This window comes from Colossoma macropomum, unplaced genomic scaffold (assembly GCF_904425465.1).
Source record: "Colossoma macropomum unplaced genomic scaffold, Colossoma_macropomum, whole genome shotgun sequence".
Classification (NCBI taxonomy): Eukaryota; Metazoa; Chordata; class Actinopteri; order Characiformes; family Serrasalmidae; genus Colossoma; species Colossoma macropomum.
The window spans coordinates 22,493,967-22,512,514 of NW_023494790.1; the positions used below are offsets into that span (position 1 = coordinate 22,493,967).

General features: G+C 38.0%; 2 protein-coding genes across 5 annotated transcripts; both read right to left on the reverse strand.

The window, feature by feature from the left end:
- Nucleotides 1-865: 865 nt before the first annotated feature.
- On the reverse strand, nt 866-9,930 carry kctd2 (potassium channel tetramerization domain containing 2). Its single transcript, XM_036572549.1, has 6 exons — nt 8,889-9,930; nt 7,933-8,041; nt 7,193-7,284; nt 5,852-5,947; nt 5,205-5,330; nt 866-4,816 (listed from the first exon to the last, which is right to left on the reverse strand). Exons 1-6 carry the CDS (start codon nt 9,225-9,227, stop codon nt 4,787-4,789), a joined length of 792 nt encoding a protein of 263 aa, XP_036428442.1. The 5' UTR covers nt 9,228-9,930; the 3' UTR covers nt 866-4,786.
- hexdc (hexosaminidase (glycosyl hydrolase family 20, catalytic domain) containing) lies at nt 7,934-18,476 on the reverse strand. 4 transcript variants are annotated; one of them, XR_005007359.1, is made up of 14 exons: nt 18,360-18,476; nt 17,953-18,092; nt 17,749-17,864; nt 17,548-17,635; nt 17,247-17,411; nt 15,613-15,796; nt 14,874-14,945; nt 13,542-13,740; nt 13,357-13,439; nt 13,113-13,191; nt 11,107-11,217; nt 10,888-10,977; nt 10,335-10,592; nt 7,934-8,041 (listed from the first exon to the last, which is right to left on the reverse strand). XR_005007359.1 is itself a non-coding variant. In XM_036572546.1 (13 exons), the coding sequence occupies exons 2-13, from the start codon at nt 18,052-18,054 to the stop codon at nt 10,388-10,390; spliced, it is 1,494 nt and encodes a 497-aa protein (XP_036428439.1). In that variant the 5' UTR covers nt 18,055-18,092; nt 18,360-18,476; the 3' UTR covers nt 10,059-10,387. The 4 variants fall into 4 exon arrangements, 3 of the variants coding, with proteins under 3 accessions (XP_036428439.1, XP_036428441.1, XP_036428440.1); XM_036572546.1 differs by lacking the exon at nt 7,934-8,041 and having other exon boundaries at nt 10,059-10,592; XM_036572548.1 differs by lacking the exon at nt 7,934-8,041 and having other exon boundaries at nt 10,059-10,592; nt 18,356-18,441.
- Between the last annotated feature and the right edge of the window lie 72 nt (nt 18,477-18,548).

Below are 18,548 nucleotides of genomic sequence, written 5' to 3' on the forward strand. Positions count from 1 at the left end.
GCTCAGTGATGGTTCGTTTGATGATGAAATGTGAGAACTCCAGCTGCGGCATGACAGCCTCACACACCAGCAGAGAGATAACAGATAAGGAAGTGCATCTTAGAGTGTGATTGGACGGCTTCTGTTCATGTTCTCAACTAGTGGTTCCAAAACCTGCCGTGTATATTTTAGTACACTCTTTAAAAAAGATGGTTCTTTAAGGGTTCTTTAATTAAAAAGAACAATTTGCATGCTTCAAGGGTTCTTTGCATGGTAAAATGGTTCTTCAACTTGATGGAGAATGTGTTGTATGTGGTTCTACATGGAACCTTTTTGAAAATGATTCTACGAACATACCCTTGAAGAACCATCTATTTTAAGAGTGTACCAGCTACAATTCACTCAGTTACATTTACTCAAGTATCATTTTGTTGGATTTATACTTTCTTGAGTATTTTCAAATGGTTTTATTTCTGCTCTAGTTTATTTGAGGAGATTAATCTTACTGCAGTCATTACAATTTAATTACTAATTCCCTTTTAACTTCATTACATTAGATTGCTGACAACATCCGGTCACACCTCTGATGTCGGAAATTTACCTTAACTTTAAATTTAGACCAAAAGTGCATCAAAAGTAGAACAGTTCAGACCCCAAACTTCAGTTCCTATACTGACAGAGGATTTACTAAAGGTCCACCACAGTTCTGTAAGTTATCCAGTACTTAAGTAGTTTTTTGACTTGTACTTTTGTATTTCTGCTCAGGCTGTGTTTTGGAAAGGTACTTAAGTCAGCATTTCACCAAAATAACAATACTTTTCTTTGATTTAAGATGCATGGTGATCTTAGAATTTACTAATCTTTTACAAATATACAGTAGGTAAGATTTCTGCTTCTGTAAAACATTTTTTTATTCAGATACGGTGTACATACATGCTCAGTTCTCTGGTAAACAATTGCAACAAAGTTCTGTGATAAAATGAGAACTACAACATTTTGAACACAAATACATTTTATGATAAAAATCAGACATTTTTTCCTCTTTGCAATCTGTACATTGAAAGAAACTGCATCAGAAGACAAACTTAAAAAATAAAAAAAAGAAAAATTAAAGGACAGTCTTACCGAGACTATTCATTTCCAACACTTAGCTCCACGATCTCCATTTAGACAAAGGTCACACTTGACATCGATACAGTTGATAACTTAATACACTCAAAACATCTGGTGTAAGTAGCAGGTTTTCAATACATGTTTAAATGTCTTTCTTTGTATGTGTGCGCACATGCACACATGTGTGTACTGTATATCAAAGCATGCAGGTGTTGCAGACTAACTATTATGGCAGTCTTGAAAACTAACCCCGTCACGAACCCTTTTTTAACGTGAATAAACATAACAGAGGTCTGCGTTCCTGCATTCCAGTTAGGTTAGCTTCCAAATGGCCATTCAGCGCTAAACATTTTATCAGAATATCCTGTGGTGAAGATTACTTAGTGTTTGGACAAGACGAAATTAAACAAACCATAAAAACCACAGAGTTCTGTGGCCACGTTTAAGCCCAGAGCTGCAGACCAACTGTCTGAAAGTTCCACCTTGCACACATTTCCAAGGCTCTAGTCACTGTCCATGCACCACTTTACCCCTACACTAACACAAGGCCAGACAAAGTCCCAGTATATAATATTATATACTTTAACACACTGCATGCGTTCAAGTCCACGTACCAAAAAACAAGGGCCCCCTCTTTCCCCTTCAGATTCTACAGAAAACAGTATATCATTTAGCTTAGTTTTTTCCCCCCACAAAAACATCTTTTTGCCTCATATCTCTTACTGTTTGACCACAAACAAATGGGAGGACCATGAAGAGGGAAAAGAAATGTTTAATATAATAATATAATAATATTAAAAAAGAACTATATTACCTATGTACGCCAGTGGTCTAAGTGCGTCTTAAAACTACTAAAAGTAACGGTCACTCTGACGTCACTGTTTTTACACGGCCCAAAGCAAACTGCAGCGGGTCTGCAGCGGCTTGACATTTTTATGTGACCTTGATACGAGCACACCTCTATGGAGGTCAGAAAACTGTAAGACATGGACATACTTAAAGTGCAAGTAAATACAAGATTAAGGGCACAAATGAAACTTTTTCTTATGACACAAGGGAAAAAAATGAAATGGCACAAGGGCAATCTGAAAAGCTAAGATATGATAAACGCATACAGTATTTGAAACAACTGACCAACAAGCAAGTATAGTCAGACACTTGCCTTTACATTAAGGGCCAGTTTGTTAGACCCACATTAAACCTAATAAGGATTTTCAATGATGAAACACCATTGGCATTGCAATTTAGTCCAAGATTAGGCTTAATCCATGTCCAGGAATCCAGCCCAAGACGGATTCCAAGGAGAACAGTGGGACAAAGGACGTTAGACGGCTGGATTTGCTACAAGAATGATGAACGTAACTCATCAAATCAGATTGCCCCCTACCTTACAAGATTAATAAAAGAAACACAACGGCACAGATCAAATCTTAGTTTGCCACGGGGAGTCTGTAGTTCAGAAGCCCATTATGAGAACTTCAAAAACAAACAACTGGGGTTGAACAAAGAAACTCTCCAGGGGATGAATTTCAGTAAGTGAGATTTCTTTGTGAGCCACACAACTCAAGCCAAACTCTTAGTGTCCAAATACGAGAAGAGGTAAGTGACATACTGGACAAGTTTTACTTAAAATGATCCTGCCAACTGAGAAAACCTGCTTTGTTAAATAAAAACATTAAAGGCAAGCAAATGGAGCACATTTAAGCCCCCCTTCTCTTGCTGCTCATTTTGAAGAGTGAAAAAGCACAATGTAAAGGTGAGGGAAAGGGGAGGGACGATTCCCAACATATAAGCACACAACATTTGAAAACACTGAAGACAAAAAAAAGTTCACATTGACATAATGTACATAATGCTGCCTGTGGCTGACAGATAGAGATGCTTTTCAATGGACATGAACATCACAACCTACACCAAGTCATGCCATTATCCATACAATGATACTGAACAAGAGATATGTCAAAATACTGTCAACACATAATGAAGCAAACTGTATGTTAGCTGATGAGCAGATTCTTGGATTTCACAACTTTACAAGTGAAATATTTAGATCATAATCTAGTCTTGATTGGCTAAATATCAAACATCGAGGGCAATTTATTCAGTGTAAAAGAGGACCAAATACTGTCCCTGATGTCAAAGCATTAATGAATTTAGCAGTTTAACTGAAGTAATATAATACATTTTGACAAGAGGGTAAGCATCTCAGTCCATGTAAAATAGTGCCCTTAACATTCAATGCTACTCCACTGAAACTCACATAACTTCTTTAAATAGCCAAAATATTATGACATTATAGGAAATACTGGGGCTGAACTCTCAAATAAACAATCATATTAGAGAACTATAGTTCTGTCCCAACTCCAAACACTTTTTCAATCAACAGTCTCATGGAGCTCCTATATGATATGCTGAAGAATTTATGTATTTCTATAACGTAAAACAAAAATATTATTGAGAAATAGTGTGAAATAAGACCATGATTCCCATTTTCCAGTCATAGATTAATAGCTGGAAGGAGAACACAATACAAAAATTTACATATCAGTGACCAGGCACTAGACAAATAATCTAGGAGCGTGGGTCAATTCATAATCTTCCCAGAAATGGAGTAATTCATCTTGCTAAACAAAAACGACTGCTGTGGTACAGATATTAACAATTACATGACTTGCATTCAACCTTTTTGTAACAGATGTATTTGTAATATAATTCTGACATGCCCCAAAATTGCACACTTATTTTTATGTTGTTTAATGCTGTCTGAATGTGTGAAATGTCCATAGCAACAGAAAAAACCTATTCCAGGATGACATGAATCATCCTGAATTAATGAGTTATGGGAGAAATTTTCCGATTCATGGCGGCGAACTTGGGTGGGATGCCCAACCGGGAAACTGTCTGTGTACTCCCTTCCCTTCTAGTCATTCCTGGGCCATATCCAAGAAGGCAGACAGACTTAAAGAGATTAACACACTATAAACTAGAGACAAAATGCTGCATGTTCAGAGGCCATCTCCTATGTCCCAGCGATCTTGCTCCACGCTGTGTGTTATGCCAGGCGGGGTAGATGAGTGTTGCTGCAGATGTTCACTCACTCAGTCACTCATGTGCTAACAAGTTAATGTGCTTGTTATGAGAAGTGGAGTAGGGAGTGGGGGACAAACAGTTCTGTTTTGTCTACTTTCGTGCCCCTGGAAGTCCTGAGGAGTTTTCAGTGATGTAGACACAGCCTAGCTGAGCAGCACATTCCTTGAAACTAGCATGCCAGCAACAATGTATATTATGATTATGAGCAGGATATGAAGGTGCTAATGTTCCGAGGCAACGTGGATGTCTAAGGTTATAGTGACAGATAAACCTCGTAAACCTTACTTGGACTCCTCCCTAGCCGCCACTGGCAGTCTTGCAACCATCACAGATTATCTGAATTATAACCTGTTTAGCATTTCCGATTAGTTGATAACAGCAGTGATCACTTGTGGTGGTGCTGGATGGGTGATGTTGCAGCACTGCAGGGAGGGGGGTCAGGACACCCCCACTGCGGAAAGGCACAAGGGAGGAGGGTGAGAAAAGGAAGGGCGGGTGTGTGAGCTGATGGACCTGGAGTGTGCTGTATGGTGAAGAAGGGAAAGAAGTAGTGAGGAGAAGAAGGGACTGAGAGATTTGTGTCAGCACAGCTAAGAAGGTCTCCTCACATCCGGGAACCTCTCTCCTGAAGGATCTATAAAACAGGGAAAACCAACAGATTCATGAAATCTTGCCAGACACTACTGCATCAAACATAATGCAATATTTTAATGGAGTACTGAATAAGGATAGCTGGATAAGCCTGAGGATGAAAGAATGCGACTATTTTTGGCTCAGAAAGTAGTGTGTCTAGAGCGTCTAGATATGTATAAAGGTCAGCAAAACATGTAAAAGAGAGTTATCTACTTGATAGCCTTATCAAAGATGGAAAAAAGTCCCATTTCTGATCTTGTGTTCAAATCTGGATCTGGAGAAATGTAGGTATTTAACATTTCTTGTCTGTGCTCAATTAACACCTGATAAGATCAAAGTTGGACTGCAAAAGCTTTAAACATTGTATAGTGCATCTCTGTTTGACTCACCTTAGCCTTCTCAGTTGGCTCAATAACAATTCCATTAGTGGAATTGTTGAGCTCCCTAGAAACCACACACAGGAACTCAGCCTGGTCCTCGTTGCCATAGTTGTAAGAGGATCCAATGCTTATGAGCTGAAAAAGCAAGCAAGTTGAATCAGGTTCATACCATCACAAAAGTTACTCTAAACCAAAACAAGGGGGTCAACTGACGCAAATAGGTGCTGGAACACAAAATATTCCCTTGACTCACGTCTTAAATTCTTCTACCTGAACAACATCGTCTGGGACATGCATGGGCTTGCACTCCATAAAAAACGAACAAAAAAAAAACAGTAAAATAACTAAGTAGAGATAACTACAGATCCATGACTGTTCTGTGTGAATGAATAGTTGACAAGATCACCCACTGAGGTGTTTATCTAATCAAGCGCAATTCACTTATGCTGAAATTACAGCTGGGTATTTTCAATGACCAAATACTAGCTCTAAAGAAATGAAGCAGAAAGCTCTATACAAAGAATGCTAACTGATCCACCCCACTGAATAGGGATCATCATTCAGAACGGCAACGTGCTCTAACAAATGACGTCCACCAATGATAAACACAACCACACACACTCATGAAAGGGTAAAGCACAAAGAAAAAGGCTCACCTGCTCAAACTTCCATCCGTCAGACATTGTGGAGACCATTTGGGTGAGCTCCTCTTCCTGACACTGGAGTACACGGTATACATGCTTTACAGGGCCCTGAAAAGACAAAAATCTTATAATGTCATGTGTCTAAGTTTTTCAGTTACAAAAAACCTTGTAAATACCAGATGATAAAATACAGATAAAAAGAGAACGTTACTATACACTTATTATAGCATAATTTTTTAGGCAATCCAAAATCCATATGAGAAAAAAAAAAAATCACGTGATTCCACAGTTCTAAATTTGTTCCAAAATAATTTTGATTTGTCTAAAAGTCTTGTGTTGGATATAGGAGAATGGAAATGACTGCCATGTAGGTCTTTGCTCATTGTTCTCTGTGTAACCGTTCCTGCTACTTTTAGGTCATCCTACAGCTTCTCTCATTCACATTAATCTGAGAGAAGTCTTGCATGGTGCACCTGTCCAGGAACGATTAGTTGTGGCTCCATGAACTTTCCAATTTCATATTATGTTGACAGGAATATTTAAGGTCTTTGCAGGGTTCTGCAGCTTCTTCTATTCAAGTGTTGTTTAATAATGTTGTCCCTGAAAAATTTAGGAAGCTCCTTCATCTTTACCATGATTGCTACATGTTACATAAAATCTTCCCAACCAATGGCATCTTGGTGAATTTTAGACTAGAACCATTTTTGCACCATTAATATGCAGAATTTGGCCTTAAACTTTACATGTATGTATATTTTAATATAGTGTCTAAATACCTGTCTCCTTATCAATTTCTTTTGTATGCTTATAAATACATACTTTTTCTGTTCACATACAAAGCTACAAAGTTAAAAGACATATTAAGTTTAAATTAAATTATATTTAACAACAAAAACAATATGTATATGAAAAAACAAACATGCTGAAGTAATGAGTTTGAGTTTCTCAGTGTCTTAAATATGTCCCAATAAAAGTCACACAGCAAGACATGACGTATAAGAACTAAAGAAAGCAATTAAATAATAGGTAAAGTTCAGCTGTACGCTCATTAAATACAGATAGTTTTAACTTCAGTAAACTGTTGGTTGCAGCACTATTAGTATCAGTTCATTGTGATTATACCACAGTCTAGGAAAATGAGTGGCCAAAAACCTTTTCCTATTTCCATTTATAGCCTTTCTATTTGCACACTGCAATTTCATAACAAGAAGCAGCACTTTGTCTAATTATTTTTTTATGAACCTGAAAAAAGTCAAAGGAGCAATTTATATCACTAATTACTTATGCGACTCAATCCATCTGCATAGCTAAATCAAGCTCACAATCAAGCACCCCCTCCCCATCTATTCCCACCTGGGACGTCCTGTTCTCGTTGTCTCGTATTCTCTCCTTCACCAGCCTCACCAGTGATGCAATGTTGTAAAATTCAGCTTCCTCAAGAACACCTGCAAACAAGACAAGACATTATTGTAACAAATTTCAAACAAAGCAAAGCTGTTAATTATTAAAATTTACTGGGAACAAAAACATTTTCATCCTGTTAAATGCATACAGTTTTTCCAAAGGGTTAAAATGTGCATTCATGACTAATAAACATTGCTTTTTTACTGCAATTTTAGGAATCATATTTTACTGTACACAAGTTAATGGAGCATGAAACACTGAATTAAGATGCAAATGTGAAATACTGTAAAGCCTCCATCAGCAAAATTTTACTTTTAATTTGTGAGAACAACTTAAAATTAATATTTTGGGAAAAAAAATCTTAAGACATTTAGCTTAAATGAGTTTATATATCACCCAAAGCTCAGATTCTGTATCAAAAAATAAGTTTTAAAAAGAGAGAGCTGGGGTAAAGAGACCGCAAGATAGTTTAACTATTACACGGTTAAGACTGTGATTATGTCTGATACAACGCTTTGGACACATACTGTCCCTAAGAGAAAAATGTACCATTCCTGTAGCTTTTACCTACGCTGTGGGGACGTTGTGTTCCAGTAGTAACGTAGCTACAGAAAAAGGTGCTTCTAAAAGCAACCATGCTATTACTGTTATTATGATGGATCAAAGACAGAACATCCAGAGCATCTCACCCTCTTCTGCAAGGTTCTTGTTGATGATCAGTTTTCCATGCCTCAGGTAATTCAAAATGGGTCCAAAGTATGTGGGGTCCCTATCAATCAAATAAGCTCCTGTCTCATCCTGTGCAGGAAACAGTGGTAGGTTATGATCAGTTCCAAAGGAAGGCCAAAGATCCAGCAAAAATCGCACTTAAATATCAAATTTTCCACTGCAGGACTAGAGGACTGACCACTGTTTCTTTATGGTTTCTTTATGGTGAACTATGAAACAACTGTCTCAAAGAACATGCATTAGCTGATTCTGGTAATTTAGCCCATTCCAGTTCTGTGCACCTTCAATAGACATACTCACAGAACAATGAGAGAGAAGTTCTGAATGAGGGATAAAAATAAGAAGGAAACATGATGTTTTAGCTTGATAGGCTGAACCCTACTAATCACAGATCAATAACCTGTGTGTGTAATTATATCTACATAGTAGAAGTATTCTCTTCTCAGGCTGGTCCTGCTTATAACTGCCTGGTTTTCAATCAAGCACAGGCAAGTATCTGCTTCTCAGACTCTCATCGTCTTCTGGAATTTATACCATGTGTGTGAAAAAAGGGAATCCTCAGTGCAACTCCTGTAGGCTAGGTCTAGTAATATGATAGATGTGAAAAATCTCCTGACTCTTATATTACAGACACATACATTTTTGACCATTTGGACGCATAGATTCACTGATAGATCTGTGCACTTTGTTACACTAACACTGCACATGCTTTTCAACAAAACTTTTCTGGTTGAAGTATTAACTAATTAACAAACTCCTCATGTGCTAGGACAGGTGTATTATAGAAAAAGAAACACAAAAATGTGCAGAGCATCACATTGGGAACCACTGCTTTAAACTCTAAGTGCAGCAGAAGCACTGCAGTTACTGCAGGTGCTGTGTGCTGTAAATGTTAAGCAAATACTTTGAAACCCACCTTATCTGAGTCAAGGTCTGGATCTTCCTGACATAACCGATACAGAAAAGATTTGGGTTCCCTGCACAAGGTCTGTTTCGTGGTGACGAAGTAAGTTCCCCCGACGTTCAGCCGGACCCACCGGGAGCCCGGTTTTTCCGCAGGTTCTGATGGGGAACTCGGGCTGCTCTTCATAGGGAAGCCGAAGACGGCTCTGGAGCCGGACACTCCGGGACTGGACAAGCCGCTGCGAGGCGGGAGCACCAGGGTGGGCGAGGGCAGTCTCACGCTAACCGAGCCGCGGTGCTCGCTCTGCTCCAAGATGCCAGTCGCGTTCGCCTCAATGTGTAACTCAGCCATATTTTCCAAACTCCAAACAGTCCGTCCCAATCAGCAGGATTTTTATTACAAATTCCAACAGCCAGCTAGCGAACTTCCCTCAGCTAGCTAATTATGTAAACAACAGCTAGCCGGCTAGGCAACTAGCGAGCTAGCCACAGACAGCCTTCTGTCTAAAGAGGTGGCTGTCCGGAGAGCGCCGTACAAACGAAACGAGTTCGGTCTAAACGCATTGATAACGGGGACGAAGACCATGCATTCTGTGAGTAACGCTGGCCTGAGTCGACATATTTTATCCTTGGATATAACGCGACATTTATCCGCCTTGTTTATTCAAACGACTCATGTAGGCTACAATTATTATGGGAACTACAGGCGAGTACTACCGGGTCGGTATCACCCCTACCTGACACAATAAGAGCACCACTTTAAGAGTCCACTTTACAAAATATACCGAGGCAGTTTTAAGGTTGTTTAAACGGTTTAAAAAGAGTAATGAAGTGTAATTTATGATACCACAACCAGGAACTAAGTCTCCTTATTTTTCTTTCACTTTAGTTTTTCACCCTTTTTATTACTTGTGTTTATGCTTGCACATTTATGATTTTTTTGTTAAGCACATTCTTCTTCTTCTTCTTCTTCTTATTATTATTATTAGTAGTAGTAGTAGTAGTAGTAGTAGTAATAATAATAATAATAATAATAATAATAATAATAATCGTACTATGATATATTCTAGCATTGGGGTTGTGACCATGCTTGGAGGCCCTTAGTTTACAAGACATCCCAGCATATATTTTATCAAGCTCTTATCTGTGGATTCAATGAAGCTACAATAGAATATCTACACACTTGATGTTCATGTTGCTTTATTAAAAAAATTACACATATTCAGACAATCAAATCACTGTTGACTCCTGTGTAATGCAGTCAGTAGAAATCATCTGGAACTTGGTCCACTAACTTTACAGCTTAACCCAGAACTTAAACCAACAGCCCTCCTTATAATTAGCATCCAGCCCTTATAGCTGTATCATTTCAATTTTAATGTGTTCAACATTTCAACAATTCTACATACAACTTTATTGTAATATTTTACAGCAGATACTGAGCAGAAAGCTGTTTTACCAAATTTTCCTTCTGTTTACTCTCCGTTCAACAGTACATCCAAGTTTTGTTCTTTAGTTCCCACTCTGAGATGCAGAATCGCTAATGAACAGTCCCATGTCCTCCAGGGCAGTGTGGATGTCCTTCAGTAAATCCTGTAGTGGTTTCAACACTGGAGTGACATGCTGTGCAATCCATTCTTCCACTGTTGATTCTGGGTAAAGCAGGCACATCTCCTGCCGCACCTCATGCACCTTGAACTCTACAGCTTCCAGGAACCTGGGGGAAGGGAAGATTTAGAAATGGGCTATATTCTCGGCTTAAAGACTTGTCATAAAGCAGATATCACAGCATGATAAACAGGGTGTGTGAGCCGATTCTGCTTTGTCTATTGACATTGTCACAATCTATAAGAAACTATAAGATGTTGTGAGTTGATGGCATGATTTGTGCCATGGAAGCCTTATAAAATCCTAGTGCTTTGTAACTAGTCACATGTAAAGCAATTCTGCATACTTGTATTAAATCAGAACTATGTTAAAGTGCAGTTTTACAAAAATGTATAGAAGCACACATTTTCGCCTGTTTCTGAATTTGTTCAGCAAAAAGAGGGTTGATGATCTTTCTCTGCCTGTGATAGGGTGAGAACCAGCCTCTTACACACCTGTGTACAAGAATACAAAAGAACAGTTTGATTAGATGCATGACCTGGTATAACAAATTCATTTTCTCCCATAAGTATCTAATTCACACCAATACAACCATATTTTACCAGTATTCTCACCCAACTTACAGACTGCTCTCAAAGTATCGGAGTTCTTCAGACTCTAGCATTGCTGTGAGCTGTACAATGATTTCAGCTAGTTTCATCCCAGGATATGCACGGGAGTTAGCCTGAGACAATCTGAACCACAGAGAAAACAACAATGCAATCAGAAAGCCTACATTTAAAGTAACATCAAGTAATTCTCTTTTGTATGCTAAAAGGTTAAAAGAACACTCTCGAAAACCTTATATAAGTCAATATTACCATGACATCAGTTTGCAAGGTTTAGCCTACATTGCCCAGTCACTTTGTAACTGAACAAAACAAGCAAGCAGTAAATTAGTGATCATAAATGATTGACCATATGAGTAGATGGAAGTTGTGACAAAAAAGTACATATACTATAACTTGAAATAGTACAAACTTCAAATAAGGAAAAGTGCTAATAAAAACAGAAAGTAGTGATTTGTAAATCCACTTTTTCACTGCATTTAAACAAAACAGTGAAAAGACAAGTTATGTAATGTTGTACCTTCAACATCAACTTTATTGTTTTGTTTTTTTTTGTCTAATCTGAAATGGATGCCTGCAACACGTTCCAAAGAAGTTGGAACAGGAGCAGTTTAAGACGAGAATTGTTGTGAAATGTCTAAAAAACATCTTAAACAGATGATGCAATCATGCTTGGGTATTAAAGGAGCATCCAGAAAAGGCTCAGTCCCTTATGAATAAAGATGGTTTGAGGCTTGCCATTTTGCCAAAAAGTGCATCAGCAAATGATCCAACCATTTAAAACAACATTCTTTAACAAGCGGTTGCAAGAATTAAAGGTATTTCACTCTCTACAGGGCAGAATGTAATCAAAAGATTCAGGCTATCAGGAGAAATCTCTGTGTGTAAAGGTCAAGGCCTAAAACCATATATATATGCCCATGAAGTTTGATCCCTCAGACAGCATAGCATTAAAAACTGGTGTGCTACTGTGATGGATATCACCACATGGACTTAGGAATACTACAACAAACCGTTGTCACTAAACACAGTTTGTCACTGCATCCGCAAATGCAAGTCGACTGTAATATGCACAACAGAGGCCATAGTCAACAACCTCCAGAACTTCTCTGGGCTTCAGCTCAACCAAAAAAGACGGATGCACAGTAGAATCATGAATTGTGGTCTGACAACACAACCTTTCAGACTGTTTATGGAAGTAATGGAGTCGTGTCCTCTGGGCCAAAGAAGAAAAAGACTATCTAGATTGTTACTGGCTGTCTTGGTATGTCTTGTCTTAGTATGGGGGTGTATTAGTCTGTTTGTCTCGGTATGGGGGTCTGTCTTGGTATGAGGATGTTTTAGTGTTGATGGCATGGGGAACTTCTGTGAAGGCACCACAAACACTGAAAGATATATAGACATTTTGGAACAACACATGCTGCCTTTTAGATGCCATCTTTTTCTGTTTCAGCATGACAATACTAAGCCACATTCGGCCCATGTTACAACAGCATGGCTGCTTAATCAGAGAGTGTAAGGGCTGGATCGGCCTACCTGCAGTCGAGAACTGTCTCCTGAAAACAGAAAACGTGCCGCATTATGAAGCACAAAATATGACAGCGAAAGCCCCGGGTGGTTGTGCAGCTAAAGACTTGTACAACGGAAAAATGGCAAAAATTCAAATATTTTTTTTGTATGCAATCTAATATAGGTCAAATATAATTTCCTAACCATTGCTTGTTGTTTTTATTAGCACTTCACATACTGACCCAAGCTTTGTTACTTCCTCATTAAACGCACTCATTAAACAAAACAAGGCCATTACAAGTTGAAACCAGAGTGTTAGAAGAGGGAAAACACTAATCTCTAAGAAGCTGTGGCCTGGAAGGAACCCAGTTTGAGACCTCGTGATCTACAGCTGTAGGATAAATTCCCCCAAAATGCTTTTGATGACAAATATTCAATAACATATAATAATACATAAAACAAGATTTTCCACTTAATTCTCCTTCTCTCCAATTTGTATAAATGTGTAATACCTTTCTATGTCTCCTACTTCAGTTGTTTCAGTGCCCAGTGCCTCCATCACTTTTTTCTGAGCCTCTTCAGTAAAGCTTCCTAACACAGTCATTGAAAACAGAATGAAGAGCCATGACAGTTGTTATCTTTGTCTGTGGATCTATTAAGCATACTATTATATGATTATAACACTGTTTGCTATAATTGTTCAGTGTAATGTTTTTTTTTTTTTACAGAAATAGAAAGAGGAGCAAAGAGACTAACCATGTAGAAGACACTGTAGACATGAGGCAAGAGAGTGCAAGCCGAGGGGCATCAATTCACACAAAACAGACAGGTGATCGTATCTTCAGCAAAAGATGTACAGCAAACGTTACACAGAACATTTAGAACCCGTTCTCCTGAAAAACTTCTGCTTTCCTGAAATCCAGACTTAACTATCTAAATACCTTTGCCACCCAGTCAGTGCAATGCCCTGTAGTTCAACTCCAGATGAAAGGCCAGATGCCACTTTTAACCACTGGAGATGGTTATCCACATGCCTTTGGGTACTGGTCACACAGGTGTGTACAGTGGTCGAGCCTTTAAAAGAGCTCGCAACCCACTGCTGTAATAAACCAGCAGACTTGTATTTCTCCATTAGCATAACTGTGTGGGGAGAACAGAACAATTCCACTGTCTTATTAAAATCAGCCTTCACCTAACTTTATGTAGCTGGTCTAATGTGGTTTAAAGTGGTGGTTAATAAGTTGATTAATTGCTTAAGTTTAAATCATGTCAATGGGTATAAATCAGTTTTTTGTAAATCATTAACAACGAGTAATGAATTAAAATAATGATTTCAGGGATATGATTCAGATATTATTCCAATATAGTTGATTGAGAGTGATTATTTGAATATGGTATATAGTCATATGAAACATTCAGACACCCTATTACTTAGTTCTTTGTTAAGAAATATGTAAAAATCAATATTAAACGTCCATATGTTTAAATATGGTAGCAACAACAAAGCTTTTCATGGGGTGTACTAATTTTTTTACATGGCTGTATGTATCATTAATGTTTTATGAATTAACTTCACTCACTTCTAATTTGGGGTTAACTAGAATGATATCTTGGTAATATGCATATCTAATTATAATTATCTTATTATAATTTGTATATTATTATTTATAATATTAATTACATCTGGTTGAATGTTTGAAGTGTATTTTATCTTTTCACAAGGTGTTTCAAAGTTCACTTAGAAGTCTTGCAAATGGTTCAGACGTCTAACTCATCTGATCAAAATAAAGCCTTGAGTTTCCTGAACTGTCTGGGATGGTTTCCACTTGATATTTAAATTCTGCTGTAAATGTCGTGTGTAAGCATAAACTCAAACCTTTCAGACCGAATATGTAACTCCTTCCAATCACATTTGTAGCCAACTATTAGTTTGACCAGTGATTTTTGTACCATCCTTCTGTGTGATGTTACAATACCATTAAAATGCCCTGTACACTTCTCTAAATTTCAGATATTATTGCCTGCTCTGAGATTTTATTTTATGCTTGTGATTTTGTTAGTCTGATTCCTGGCGTAGTGAAAATACTAAATCCTTTATCCACTTCATAACTCTGGTCGGCTCTCCTTGGAAACCTCTCAAGTAAACCCCTGCACCAAAAACTATATTACAAAGCCTGAACATAACAAAATACTGAAATGTACTTTTGAGTAAATAACAGTTTCACTTAATTTATCTGTTTTGCTGACTGCAGTCAGTACAAAGGAACACTTACTATTGTTGGCAACATCCAGAACAGGGCTGTAGTCCCATAGCATGGGTTGGACCAGTCCAACAAGTCCACTATCTAAAATAGCAAAAAGGAAAACTTTCTTTAAGTGTACTGAATGTGCTGACTCTCAGAAAAGCATTGGCATTTATATGCAATTTAACAGCACTTTGCACTGTTTTGACTTTTTAATGTTTTAATAAGTACCGTTGTTCTCATAAAGACAGCCTAGGAGCCTAGGCCTCTACAGATATCCTTAAGTTAAATTTAAGACTAAGAAGACTAAGAATGCCACTTCAAACATAGTCAAGACCAAAACTGCTGCCGTGATGATCTATCAAATATACAAAGTAACTCACACCTCAAAGTAAATACTACAAAGTAACTCACACCTGTTTTGCTGCATCTCTGCGTGTGCCAGCTCAACAGCAGGTAACATTAGTTTTAATGTGAACTACTGAGTCACAACCCCATTTTATTCAATGTGTGCTTAATGTGATTCAAATGTTTTCTAAAAAAAACTCAAATGACATCTGTCTGTATCCTAAAGTAAATTCCTAATAAAGGCCTTATTTGTAAGATGCAATTTCAGACAAATTAAGACTTTTCAAGGATCTGCAGACTGTTATGTATTTTTATTGTCTTATGAAGTTATCAGGTCTAATTAGATAAGAGAATAAAACTATTTTTCAGTAATACTCTTTCTAAGCACTAATAAGGAAAACAATGAAACAGGAGTGTTCACCTTTAATGGTGTCAGAGGTCATGCTCCTCAGCATGTCATCCCACATTATCACACTGAGGCTGGGGTAATTCTCTCGAATGCCTTTTGCCACTGTAGTGATATGTCTGAGGAACAGTTTGTTAATACTGTGACCTGGAATGCTTAACCACTCTTTAGACTCCTCTCCTTCACCCAGCATGTACACCTGGGAAAATGAACAATTCACATCACTACATTAATCATATATACACTCATATTAGCAGATGCTTCAGTGCAGAACATTTACCGGTGGTAATTTCTGAAAATGCTCACTATCAGGACAAAACCTTGTATCTCCAAAAAGGTAACTTTACAGGAGAATGAAAAACAGTCTGAATTTTGAATGGAAGATAATAAAAATTAATTCCAAGTAATTTTAGAAAACTTCTATTAGCCTATACATTAAGAAATTATGTCTATAAAGGGACCATGGAATCTTCATATTATGTACAAACATGAAAAAAATAATAAAACTGGACATAAAAGGTTTTGTTCCAACAGTGATTAAATATTAAATAAACCACATCACCACTTATTGAATAAGTGGTCCACTTATTACATAGTTACAATGAAAGAGCAAACACTTGGCTTTAAGCATGAACATGCGTTCAAAATAGTGCACTGCACCAGTATATACTGTATGCTACATGCTACTCCTCATGGTTGTATACAGTATAGTATCCAGTGTGCAACAGGTCATGTTGCTTTATGCAGTGCAGTACATCACAAACATAGCACTCGCTACATACTGCAATGTTAGGTTGGAATTTTACATAAGCTGGATATCTTTGGTGTACTAAAGAAATTCATGTGGGCCAGGTACTGCATACTGCTTACTACAAGGCACAATCAGTACATGAGCAGTTTGTACTAGGCTATATCTCACCCAGCCACAGGTTTCAGCAGTCACTGTACTATTGACAGAATAAAATGAAAATTTCTAACATAATAATCAAACATGGTGATTAAAGAGAACATCATTAATAAGATGTATATACATAGGACATTGAAAAGTATACATAAGACAGCAAAGCCCCTGAGACTTTTTTTGGAAAATATCAGAACTTTTCTAAGCAGCAGAGGCCTGTGAACCCTTTGAACCATAAGCCACAAAGAGGCCAGTGTATAAACAGGTATTTGATAAGCACCTAGGGAGGTGCTGGGTACCAGAGATGCAGCTTGCCCTTTTTAATGAGCAGATAAGAAAAAGACAAATAGACCTTTTTTAATGGGTCAAATTTAATTGGGTCCAAAAAAGTGATAAATCTTTGGTTTAATGCTGGGCAAAACAGGCTATGACACAGCAAAAGAGAGAGAGGGGATTACCTCATCTCTGAAAGGTGTATAAAAACATGGAACCATGTACATTGTATTCACATTTGGGTTCAAAACCTAATGCCCAGGCTGAATGCACTTTGCCTGTAATAATAATTTAAGCCTTTTTACTCCAGCTGAACTCAGCATCGGAAGTCTTCTTTGAAAACTTGAGATAGAATACTTGCTAGACGTAAGTGATATATATGTAAGACTTATAGGTAAAGTAATTTGTTGAACACACATAGTCTGGTGTGAGTGATTGGTGTCACTTTACGACACAACACTATCTTGGGCGGTACCTCATCTGCTCCAATATGCAAGGTAGTGCTTTTAGGGTGGAGCTCCATGACTTGGTGCAACATCTCCAGGACTAGAGCGACCCCTTGCTTGCTGTGTGGATTCAAAGTCCCCAAACAGTGGTTGACCTCTCGCAGCTTCCTAAAGGTGCTGTGTTTCAGGACAAACTGGAAGAAAAATTAAAAGACAGTCTTCATTCTTCAAACGACAGTCTCACCAAACTGCACATCACATGCGCAATGAATGCAATCAGGAATGTGACATATTATACCTCCAGTATGTAATGTTAATTATCTTACTCACTTCAAAGTGTCCAAATGTCTGCACGAGAGGAATGATCTCCAACCCTCTGGAATGGGCAATTTCTTGAATGGAAATGATGTCTTCACGGCTGTATGAAGAACCATTACAAGAACTTCAGACAAACTTTCATTATTATTTTATGACATTATTTTACTCAATGTTCATGATAGCAATTTTGTGACACATGGCTCATCTATTCACCTGTAAGGCGGATGAGCTTTTGACTGCAGAATCTTCAGCTCTCCCTCATAGGGAAACATGTCCTCATACTCAACGAGTATGCCAGTGGCACCAAGATCAGCAAAAAGATGTATCAACTGAGGAGAGATGGTCATGGTAAAACCCACAGTGCTTTACTAGGACGAAAAAGGAGGAGGAATAACAGGAAATTAAAAGTGGTTGTACCTCATGTAAATAGCTGATTTTGGGAGGAGCCCCCTTTAAATCCAAATGGACCAATTTCTTGCCTCTTGACAATGGACAAAGGTCCATAGCAGATCCTGGCATGCTGTCTGCAACAAACCGGCTGAAGTTGTCCCTAAAAGCTGGAAATAATAAAAAATAATGTTCTGCATTAATTCAGATCCATCCAGGGTATCTTAAACATGTCATTAGCTACTTGTAAGAATTCGAGGCTCGTCTTGCAACTCATTTACTCTCATGCACACTAGTCCTTTTACCGTTTTGGGGGGTGGTCGCTGCTGGTCCGTATAGATTATCCGTATGTGGCTCCAACAAAATCACCAACAAAATGCCTTACCTTGTCATTCTCACACAAATAGATAGATATATTTGTACATACACTAACCTACCGGTTTTGCGGCGTTGTGTCTGTGTGACAGATGACGTACAACACGGAACCTTCGCAGAACCGAGGCTGTCGTCTAATATGTGCGCTCGTCTACTAACTAGAGCGCTTGTTTAGTGCGTATAAGAAACCTTTGACTAGCATAGCAATTCTGCGCACTAGTCAAGCGTTCTTATTAGAGCACAAGTGCGCT

Bases quoted from the DNA above. Each gene is read 5' to 3' on its own strand.
- kctd2 (XM_036572549.1), bottom strand. From the start codon at position 9,227: ATGGCTGAGTTACACATTGAGGCGAACGCGACTGGCATCTTGGAGCAG. The intron at 7,285-7,932 runs GTGAGATGCTCT...TCTTGTTTGCAG, and splicing joins CAAGAACCTTGCAGAAGAGG to GTGTTCTTGAGGAAGCTGAA. The intron at 5,331-5,851 runs GTGAGCCTTTTT...TTGCTTTTTCAG, and splicing joins ACGGATGGAAGTTTGAGCAG to CTCATAAGCATTGGATCCTC.
- hexdc (XM_036572546.1), bottom strand. From the start codon at position 18,054: ATGCCAGGATCTGCTATGGACCTTTGTCCATTGTCAAGAGGCAAGAAA. The intron at 11,218-13,112 runs GTATTACACATT...TCTGTGGTTCAG, and splicing joins GAAGTAGGAGACATAGAAAG to ATTGTCTCAGGCTAACTCCC. The intron at 10,593-10,887 runs GTGTGCTTCTAT...CCCTTCCCCCAG, and splicing joins ATTCAGAAACAGGCGAAAAT to GTTCCTGGAAGCTGTAGAGT.